General features: G+C 38.3%; 1 protein-coding gene and 1 long non-coding RNA gene across 2 annotated transcripts in view; one reads left to right on the top strand and one right to left on the bottom strand.

Moving 5' to 3' along the window:
* The window catches only part of LOC113471278, an 11,591-nt gene extending 3,917 nt beyond the window's left edge, over positions 1-7,674 (top strand). The window contains exon 2 of the long non-coding RNA XR_003394040.1: positions 7,583-7,674. This is a non-coding gene — a long non-coding RNA (uncharacterized LOC113471278). The remainder of the gene's footprint in view (positions 1-7,582) is intronic.
* LOC103518532 lies at positions 7,636-8,594 on the bottom strand. The gene is made up of 2 exons (XM_008483609.3): positions 8,477-8,594; positions 7,636-7,999 (listed from the first exon to the last, which is right to left on the bottom strand). Exons 1-2 carry the CDS (start codon positions 8,538-8,540, stop codon positions 7,683-7,685), a joined length of 381 nt encoding a protein of 126 aa, XP_008481831.1. The 5' UTR covers positions 8,541-8,594; the 3' UTR covers positions 7,636-7,682.
* Positions 8,595-11,156: the final 2,562 nt, after the last annotated feature.

The raw sequence follows: 11,156 nt of genomic DNA, 5'->3' as shown, positions 1-11,156 counted from the left end.
AAGAAGAAGAAGAAGAAGAAGAAGAAGAAGAAGAAGAAGAAGAAGAAGAAGAAGAAGAAGAAGAAGAAGAAGTAGGTATATATTCTATTCTAATTACTAATTACCTAAGTAGATTTTTCAAAACTTACCAACAAGTATGTTCCCAACATGTTGCTCCAAACCGGTTTGATTACGTAATGAGTTTACTATGAGGAAGTGAGATTGATTAAATAATTTTCCGTTGACCCTGGCTGAGGTTAATTAAACATCTTCACTAATGTATGTTCCCAACATGTTGCTCCAAACCGGTTTGATTACGTAATGAGTTTACTATGAGGAAGTGAGATTGATTAAATAATTTTCCGTTAACCCTGGCTGAGGTTAATTAAACATCTTCACTAACTAACCTTGACTCTATTTGTCACTTAAATCTAATCGGGCGTGAAATGTGGGGAAAATAGTGTGAAACTCGGAATACAGGGTGTCCGGATACGATACAATAGTACTGAATTCAGTACAATAGTACTATCGAATAATGAAGCTCAGAGGGGGGGGGGGCTCGCACCCCCCCTTAATACTTGAAAGGTGGGGCTGGGGAATTTTCCCTGTCCTGATTGTTTTTGAAGATAGGAGAGGACCTACAGCGGATGATTAGGCATCACCAAAGCTGGACCACCAAAAGCGGTACTTTTTGGATAGAAAATGTTCACTTTTCAAGTGCTATCATATCACTGTTTCGGCGCGGTGGCCCGAGCTCTGGTGACAGTACGGGGGGATTCGCGTTGAGAACTTTTGCAATCAACGTTCCATCGCCACTGGCGCTAAAATGAAAATAATAAAGGAGGGACAGACTAAAAAAGCACAATATGAAAACAGATCCCCATTAAAATGGTCCACGGATTTCAGGAAAACTATCAAAACAGAGCTCCCGGGCTCCAGAACTTCCATGCAGAGTACCTAGATTTGATTCCCGGAAATGTTTTTTTCCCCGGGAAATTCGCGGAAATTGTTATTTTCGTAGCGCAGCATGGGAGCAAACAGCTAATATTTTGTTTTATTAGTTACCTACCTATCTATAGACATTAGATACCTACACTGCAAAAAAAAAAATTTTTTTTTAGTTACCCACCTATTTATAGACATTAGATACCTCCACTGAAAAAAAAAAAAAAAAAAAAAAAAAAGTGAAAGGGTGGAAAAACTCTATTATTAGAAAAACTTAGGGTGGAAAAACTCTATTATTGGAAAAACTCTATTATTAACAAGTTAGGGTGGAAAAACTCTATTATTGGGTTACTTCCCCCCTGATTTAAGCTGTAGAGTTCCGGAACTCGATTGGGCTTCCGACACCCTAGTTTTTTTCTCAGCTCCCCTAAAAAGCACATTGATTCTCCCTTTTCGGACCACTTCGCAATGTATTCAACTAATGGCTGAGTGGTCCCCAGATAATTTAGTATTTGGTACTTCACCGAAGGCTAAGAACCACTGAATATCACACTACCTTTGTACAGAACATTATTTCTTTCCATTACTTTCTTCCATATCTTTAGGGATACTATATCATATCTTCCTATCTTTCGGACACTTAGACTTGTGTGGCGTATGGTACAGGTGGGCCAATAAATGGTACGTTTTTTAGGTGGGCGAATAAATGGTACACTTACCCTATCTTGTATCAAATACAGACAAGGTTAATTCCGATTTGCATTGATTTTCCGAATATTCCGATATCTCCGATTTCCTAACTTACTTCCGGAACTGCGGGGACTATAAAAAACGTAAACAAAACTGGCATCCCACCTCAAAAAAGATTAGAAATCAATTTTGTTCCTTGCCTAGAATCGAATTCAGACTTTGCCTAGAATAGAATTCAGGACTTCCGGTGTGTGTGATACCCACTCGGTCATGGAGGTTGACAGAAGTGGAGATATCAGATGAAATTACTCGTAAAATATAAATATAAACTACCTACCTACCTTCCTTCCTGCCTAGGTATTAAGACTGACAGGTATAAACATAGGTAGGTATACCTTGTATCAAATACAGACAAGGTTAATTCCGATTTGCATTGATTTTCCGATTTTCTCTCATCTTAGTTCCGAATATTCCGATTTCCTAACCTACTTCCGGAACTGTGGGAACTTTTTATACCTAGTCGATCGAAACTGGAGTGAGTTCCGAGTTTTAGCTCTACACTATACAGAGCGTTCAAAAAGTCTTGGAACCCCTGAATATTTTTTGACTGGCTAAAGATGAGAAGCTGAAATTTTGGTTAGTACTTTATTTTTTAAAATGCAACTTTTTGAAGTAGTCGCCAAATTTTGGCCGGAGCCGGGGTCGGCCCCAGGGGGGTCAATTTCAAAATCTTAAATGGGTTTCAAAATCCTAAATGGGAACCCCCTGATTTTGATACATCAAGATAAAGATCTTCAAAAAGGTAGTACTTTGATATAAGTTTGAGCTCGATCCAACAACCGGGGTAGGAGTTATGGCCTATTCAATTTTTAATTTTTCCATGTTCTTCCGTCAATAGGGGAAGCACCCGAAATGGGAAATTCATTTTGATGAGTGATTTGTGCTTCAAATAGGTCCCACTAATGATTCATTTTGAAATTCAGACCCAAACGGTCAGTCCGCTTTTGAAGAAATTTGGCAAACATGTTGAGAGAACATGAAAGGGAAATTTCTCATTAATTTTCAAAAGAGGTCAAAGTTCACGATTTACCGGTATTTTTTAAATCGATTTATCTGGATCTAGAAGTCGTAGAAGAAAAAGAAAAATTCCGTTGGTCCTCATTTTTCCTGTTCTATGACTTTGAAACATCACCCAAGTAAGCGCAACTGTTCTATTGGAAAACAGTCAGCACCACGTGACCCGAAGAACCCAACATAAAGTCTGGGAGTTGAAATAGGAAACGAGAAGTAAAAGAAAGGAGAAGAAGAAGAAGGAAAATAAGAAGTATAAGGAGAAAGAAGAAGAAAAAAGAGGAGGAGGAGAAGAAGATCAAGGAGGAAGAAGAGGAAAAAGAAGAAGAGGGAAAAGAAGGAAAAGAAAAAGAAGAAGAAGAAAAAAAAACTAAAGAGGTTTTGTTATCAACAAGTTATTTTCGTTTGAGTACTTTGAGTTTGAACGGTAGTTTGTGTAATGTGTTTTTAAAATTTCATCATATGGTTTGTTAAGGCGGTCTCTTCCTGATCTCTTATGTGCCGCGTCCATTTTAATTTAGGACTATCATATGTATGTTAGTGTTTTGGGTATCTAAGGAGGGTATCAAATTTACATACTTAGGTATGTACCTACAAAATGAGATGTTTGAACCCCCAGTTGGAAGGGCCAGGAACCGCCACTGAACATTACATATATTTAGTTTTGTTAAAAAACTGTGCTGTAGGCAATCTATCAAGAACTGGATAACAATGCTACGTGAGGTGGAAAACTCGGAACTTCTCACTTCTTATCTCACGGGTGCAAAGATTTGAAAATCTGAAACCAATGTCACCGGAAGGCAGAAACTCTAGACTACTTTGGATATTTTTTTAATGTTAATTAATAGAAACTCACCGTTCGTCTATAAAGGCAGGAAGGTGAAAAATAAGAACATTTTTCCCCCTGGTAATAATCTAGGGTAAGTGTACCATTTATTCGCCCACCTAAAAAGTGTACCAGTTATTAGCCCACCTGTTTACATTTATTTTTCTAATTTTCGTTTTTATGACTACAATTTTTTAATAGCACTGGTTCGATAGCATCTTTAAGCCCTTTTGATAAAATTGGATCTTGAAAAAGTTCGTCCAGTTAAGACTTATGTGGCGTATGGTACAGGTGGGCACCAACGTCGATCAAAACGTTTATCCGGATGGGTGACCACTCAAGCGCATCCCGTCGTGAGCTCCCAGCTAAAACGTGATGCCCTTGATTTAATAGTCAATAGTAATTTCACTCAAATCTCACCTGAAAGTGAAACCAATCGACCTCTGGGATTTGCTCGCTTCTTCTTTCAATGTTCTTCCTATCGATCGATTCTATAGGCTGTGTTTCAGTCACCTATCAGTTACACTTGCGATATGTTGCGCATACCCCGGGATACGAACCCATAGCTTCTTCTTTCAATGTTCTTCCTATCGATCGATTCTATAGGCTGTGTTTCAGTCACCTATCAGTTACACTTGCGATATATTGCGCGTACCCCGGGATACGAACCCGAATAGCTTCTTCTTTCAATGTTCTTCCTATCGATCGATTCTATAGGCTGTGTTTCAGTCACCTATCAGTTACACTTGCGATATATTGCGCATACCCCGGGATACGAACCCGAGACTATTGTGTTCTCACAGCAGGGTGGTGCTGGAGATCGAAAGTTGTTATCCAAGATACTTCTCAGGCTCCGTCACATTTAGATAGTCCATAGGAATAGTCAGGATGGCTTAAACGTTTTATGATCCTGTCCACGTTTAAAGAGCAGTGTCCCTCTCCCTCTCTCTCTCTCTCTCTCTCTCTCTCTCCCTCTCCCTCTCCCTCTCTCTGCTTTTTCTGTTGTTTAACTTGATGTAAACTCCTGTCTGTCTTAGTCAACAACAAAACAACAACAACAGACGAAAAGTTGTGTACCTAATTAAAAATAACATGAAAATAAATAATAATAGTAATCATTTTATTTTAGAATTTTACCCTAAAAAAAAAAAAAAAAAAAATCAACTCCTTCACCTAAAATAATAACCCTAATAATTTTCTGAACCAGCCATGTTTCTTCTTCTTCTTCTTTTTCTTCTTCTCCTCCTCCTTTTTCTTCTTCGTTCTTTTTCCTTCCTTCTTCTCCTCTTCCTCTTCCTCCTTCTCCTTCTCCTCCTCCTCCTTCCACTCATCACTCTTCTTCTCCTCGTTCTCCTCCTTCCCTCTTTTGTATTCTATTTATTATTTTCATTAAACAAAGTAAGAATCGAAGAATTCGCTCCAAGGTCTTATGTCAGAAACAAAAATTAAATGAAAAATAAATTAATAATGAAAAGTAATCGAGAAAGTTTCAGAATTTTACTTGAAAGAAAGAAATGTTCCATAAACAGCTCAGAACTTAATTTGAGTGGAGAACTCAAAGAAATTAGGTAGGTACCTACCTCATTATCAAATTCGTATGGTAGGTAGGAATAGCCTAGGTGCCCTATTATAGGTCAAGTGTGCACAACCCCCCTTTCTCTCTCTCCCCCTCTCTCTCTCTATCTCTCTCTCTCTCTCTCTGTCTCTCTCCTTACTTTTCTCTTTCTCTCTCCCTTTCTCTGTCTCTCCTTCACTTTCTCTCTCTCCCCCCTCTCTCTCTCTCTTTCTCTCCCTTTCTCTCTCTCTCTCCTTCCCTTTCTCTCACTCTCACCCTCTACTTACCACTTACCGAAAATACCTAGTAATTGGCTATTCAATGGATTCTAAGACCACCTCAGATCGGTTTACAGTAGGGGAAGTCAGGGCAAAGTGATCCTCTCCAATTATCTCCCCTCTCTCAGCTCTAGGAGTAGAGGGGAAACTATGAAAGAGAGGAGAATACTTCTTGTCTCGTTTGTTTCAGATGACATAGGGGTTTATATGGCTATCTATCTGGGGGACTTTAAACAGGGAGTATACCAGCCTGGTTTTCCCGTGCTAAAGAAATAGCAAAGGTTGAGTGCGAAGGGCATGCATGCACTCGTAAAATTTGGACTCGTAAAAACCAAAAGTCAGTCCAACCACAAGCAACCACCCTAGTTAAATTGAGAGGCTGACGAAAAACGCCGACCCCGTCTGTACACGGGAAAAGGCGAAGAAAAAGAAGTAGAAGACATATTGGTTTAGGTTTAAACTTATAGCTTTGAATGTTTCCCCCCTTGAAAACCTAACCCCGCGCCACTGCATTTTAATTCTCCTTTCTGTGTTTTCTTACATGGCATACTTTAGAATAGAATAGAATTAGTGTGCCAAATAACTGAACAGTGCCAAATTTATATTCGCGGGACAACACAAAAGAAGAAAAAATATTTTGGGGTGAACATCACTCGACTTTCTATTACTTGAAAAAATCAAATTCGGACCCTAGGACCGATTAAAATTCCTTAATTTTTTCCCAATTTATACGAACAGCTTACTATGCTAGCTTTCTCCTATCCTGTTGTCCTTCTCTCTTCGTTTTCGAAACAAGAACTGCGTTGTTACAGGGTCCCTTTATCAAAGCAATCGTTCCCAGAAAGAAGGCCTAATGTTAGTAGCAAAAACTAGTATAGCCCCGCTATACATTAGTAATAGAAAGTAATCTTAATAAATAAAATTGGAGAACCTTTTTATTTTCAATTGAAACGCAGGACCTTCTCTCTTCGTTTTCGGAACAAGAACTGCGTTGTTACAGGGTCCCTTTATCAAAGCAATCGTTCCCAGAAAGAAGGCCTAATGTTGGTAGCAAAAACTAGTAAAGCTCCGCTATTCGCTATACATTAGTAATAGATAGTAATCTTAATAAATAAAATTAGAGAACCTTTTTATTTTCAATAGAAACGCAGGAAAAGATATAAAAAAAAAAAAATTGAAAATAAGAAACAGCGAGAAGTTATACTATGAAAATAACGTAAAATTCGACTAAATTGTTGAATATTGCATAATACACAGAAATAACATGTACATGTATGTCTGTCGTGTTACGGCGCTGTTACTCTGATGGCCTTTTGTTGTCCTCTTTTCACGAAAAAACGGCTTGACCGATTTTGATGAAATTTTTTTGTGGTTGTTGAGAAGAGTAGGTACTGAGGGTGACATAGGCTATTTAAATTTGTCATATTCCATCCCGATTCAAAATGGCATCAGTAATAAAATTCAGCACTTCAAAGTTATGACTCTTATGCCGCGTTGATCCCGTACAAAGGACGGGTCAACCACTAGTATTAGGTCATTCTTCCTGGAAACAATTCAAACCTCTTTCATGAGAAAAAAGTTCCCATGGGAATTGACGAGGACCACATACGTCATGTAATAGAAAGTAAAATATACCTAATAGTCGGGGGAATTCATGGAGAAAAGGTTCAAAAAAGCAAATTTGCAATAATTTAAACAAATTAGTCGGGGGGGCTCCGTGTAATAATTCCAAAGTTCACCGAGTGCACTAATGTTTTTCATTTTGAAATTTATTTAAGCTACCTACCTAAGAAATTTATGTACCCAAATAAATTTCACCTTTCTCTCTCTTTCTCTTTCCTTCTCTCTCTTTCTCTCTCTCTCTCTCTCTCTCTGGGTACCTACGGGGAAATAGAAAATTGAGAAGGCAGATACTTATTTTATAATTTTTTTTTTTTTTTTTTTTTTTTTTTTTTTTTTTTTTGAGAGTTAGAGGGAAACTAATAACAGTGGTAAGTAGGTAAATAAATTTATTTCTCTCATAAATTAGTAAGATAAATTTTATTGTTAATTATATGTACTACTCTCTCCTTTCTACAACAGAGCATTGAATTCTTGGGGCGAAGGGATCTCCTGAGGCTCAGACTATTGTCCGTTTGGACGGCCAAGCTGTAAGCAGACGTCCACAACGGAGAACCGAACCGAGAGTCAGTATTTTTATTATTATAATGTCAGCCAATTCGGGGACATAACTTGTAGATAGTAAGGACCCTTTACCGAATATTGTTGTGAATAAATAAATAAATTTCCTCCAGACCGAGCTTAAAGAAAATTCCGTGGTCATGCTAGTTTATAAATACTATGCTAGCTTATACACATAGCAACTACAGTCCAAAAATCCGGCTTGCTCATTCCAGCAATCAATGTAGGCGGAGTATGGGCTCTCTTCCATTTCTGCCTGTATGGTGCACGTAGGAAAGGTCTCATTCGTGAAGTGATTCTTTGAGCTACAGGTGGCGTTGTAGACTTTCTTCACATGGTGTTTTTCATCACACACCTGTTTCGCCTGCTCCAGGCTGAAGTTGGTACAGGTGGGCTGGGTGTTTTCTCTACAGACGGTGACGTTCTCAAGGTAATGGTCGATGACGTAAATGTCCGTGATATACGGATGGGCGTCTGCGGAGGAGGAGAAGAAGGAATTGTGCAATTTTTACTTGGGTACTTTAGAAGGAAAGATGTGTGCCAACCGCAGCACCTATCTTAACCAAAAGTGGTTGTCACATTTGACAACTGCATACAAAAATTTCAAGTCTAGCTCTTACCGTTCTCAAGATATTTTGTTTACAGACAGAAGGACACACTCACGGACCAATGGCTGAAACTTTGGATTTAGGCTCTAGGGACCCCAAAACGTGTTTTGGCACTAAAAACTGACCATCGAAAATTTGACCCGATTACATTACTTTCCTTCCTATAGGATAAGGAAAGTAAAAATCGGATGACGACAATGAAGTTGAAAATTCATATCTCCTTGGCGGAAGTACCACAGATGTTGATAATAAAATACGACTTTAATATAATCTCCTTGGTCGAATCAAAATTAGGTCCGATAATGAAATACGAAATATGTACATTATGTACAACTATACTTACACAATTCTGCTAAGAAGATACTGGTCCCCAGAACAATGAACAAACTACCAATACTTGGGACCATGATGGTACTTGATGAGAAGAAGATACCTCACTAAAAACTGGGTATCTCTACAATGAATGCTCCGTTCTGTGCAAAACGCAAATTTATAGCGTTCTAAAATCAATAAGCGACATTGAAAATTAAGGGAAAAAAATAAACATAGCTAGAAATGTCTTTGAAATGTAATAATAACCATGTGCTGAGGCCCAGAACTTACCCAGGCACACTGCCATGGACCTAAGATAGTCAGGTTTTTTGTTTGTGTTTTTTTTTTTTTTTTTTTTTTTTTTGTTTTTGTTTTTTAGAGGTTTCTTCGAGGGAACTAACGTAATTGCTTAGGTCTATTTTCCTTACTAGGCGAGGCCAGTGCAGCTCGTATGGATTTCCCGCTAATTAAGGAGCACGGTAGCGCTCCGCCCCACCAAGTCAAGAAAGTTTGACCGCGCTACTAGAGAGAAAGTATTCAGGTACTTGTAGAGGAAAACTACTTACCTATGCTGGAAGAAAGCGGATTAAATGTGTGTATTGGGGCAGAAAAAAAAATCGGGCAAGTTAAGTCAGAGATTTGAAAAACGGCAAAATTTTTCATAATTTTCTGCTGCTGCTTCTTCTTTGATGTTGACCGCTCTACAGCCAAGTCCAGCGTGGGATTTGCAAGTATTACCCTCGGAATGCCGCAGTTGTAATACTGAAAGTATAACATCGGAACTTACCAAACCTTACCCAATGATGTTGCTATGGTATTTTTCACTCGGAAAAGATCGGAACTTAATAAAATTTACCCAATGTTGATATGGTATTTTTAACTTGGAAGTTACCCGAATTTATTAAAACTTACCCAATGATGCTATTATAACATGTGTTTTTCATGTTTTTTTTTTTTTTTTTTTTTTTTGTTTTTTAGAGGTTTCTTCGAGGGAACTAACGTAATTGCTGATGTCTATTTTCCTTACTAGGCGAGGCCAGTGCAGCTCGTATGGATTTCCCGTTAATTAAGGAGCACGGTAGCGCTCCGCCCCACCAAGTCAAGAGAGTTTGACCGCGCTACTAGAGAGAAAGTATTCAGGTACTTGAGGAGAAAGCCAGCCGTTCCGAGAACAAACCGTAACCTAATAGACACTCACGCAACAGACTTATGTAATAATAGTGCTTATTTATACTGCTCGTATAGGACTGAAAAGTCCCTTTACTCCAGCAGTAGGCTACTACTATTATTGTGGTCAAATTTTCAAATTATATTGAGGATAAAATTCCATACCTCGGCTGGGATTGAACCCAAGCCCTCCTGTTTACCAGGCGAGCGCCTTGACCACTACACCACCGAGGTAGGTTAGCGCCTTGACCACTACACCACCGAGGTAGGTTATGAAGACTGAAGTCTTTACACGAAGTGGATTATTTACATCCTGTACATAAAGTGGATTATTCATAGAGAGGTGATTATATTGTTTCTGCTTTATTTAGGTATTACATTTTTTCTCGTGTTTTATTGTCATGCAACACACTGTTGTTCCAGAATAACACTCTTGTACTATCATGTATACAATATTGTACACTATTAGAAACTCTCACAGAAGTCTGTGTAAAACTTTAAGAAGATGGGGGAAAAAAAAAAAAAAAAAAAAAAAAAAAAAAAATCGGGTAAGTTAAGTCAGAGATTTGAAAAACGGCAAAATTTTTCATAATTTTCTGCTGCTGCTGCTTCTGCTTCTTCTTTGATGTTGACCGCTCTACAGCCAAATCCAGCGTGGGATTTGCAAGTATTACCCGCGGAATGCCGCAGTTGTAATACTGAAAGTATAACATCGGAACTTACCAAACCTTACCCAATGATGTTGCTATGGTATTTTTCACTCGGAAAAGATCGGAACTTAATAAAATTTACCCAATGATGATAGTATGGTATTTTTAACTTTGAAGTTACCCGAATTTACTAAAACTTACCCAATGATGCTATTATAACATTTTTCGCTTTGAATGGAAACAAACTTACTAAAACTTACCCAATGATATTACTAATTTACTATGGTGTTTTTCACTCAGAAACAACTCAAACTCACCGAACCTAACCAAATGATTTTACTATGCCTACTGCCTTTGTACTTTGTCGCGCTGCGCTCATACGTCATATTATGCTAAGTTTCTGCAAAAAGTTATGAGATCCCCCCCCAAAAAATACCACTTCGCGGCTTAAAAAAAGATCCCGCCAAGTCGTTCCTCCCAAAATAAATCAAGTACCCAAAAACGTAAACAAAACTGGCATCCCACCTCAAAAAAGATTAGAAATCAATTTTGTTCCTTGCCTAGAATCGAATTCAGACTTTGCCTGGAATAGAATTCAGGACTTCCGGTGTGTGTGATACCCACTCGGTCATGGAGGTCGATAGAAGTGGAGATATCAGATGAAATTACTCGTAAAATATAAACTACCTACCTACCTTCCTACCTAGGTATTAAGACTGACAGTTGAGAAAATAAAAAAAAAAAAAAAAAAAAAATGCCTGCGGCGCAGTTTACTTTTGGAATAATTTTCAATAAAACGGGGGTAAGTACCCCCTTCCTACCTATTTTACAGATAAAAAAATTAATGCGGCCCGCGACCAACAATTTGAGGTCCAATGTGGCCTGCGGTCATCT

The sequence above is a fragment of the Diaphorina citri genome, unplaced genomic scaffold (assembly GCF_000475195.1).
Source record: "Diaphorina citri unplaced genomic scaffold, Diaci psyllid genome assembly version 1.1 scaffold2233, whole genome shotgun sequence".
NCBI lineage: Eukaryota > Metazoa > Arthropoda > Insecta > Hemiptera > Psyllidae > Diaphorina > Diaphorina citri.
This window is presented reverse-complemented; position numbering and strand designations above follow the sequence as displayed.

Bases quoted from the DNA above. Each gene is read 5' to 3' on its own strand.
- LOC103518532 (XM_008483609.3), bottom strand. From the start codon at position 8,540: ATGGTCCCAAGTATTGGTAGTTTGTTCATTGTTCTGGGGACCAGTATC. The intron at 8,000-8,476 runs GTAAGTATAGTT...CCTCCTCCGCAG, and splicing joins TATCTTCTTAGCAGAATTGT to ACGCCCATCCGTATATCACG.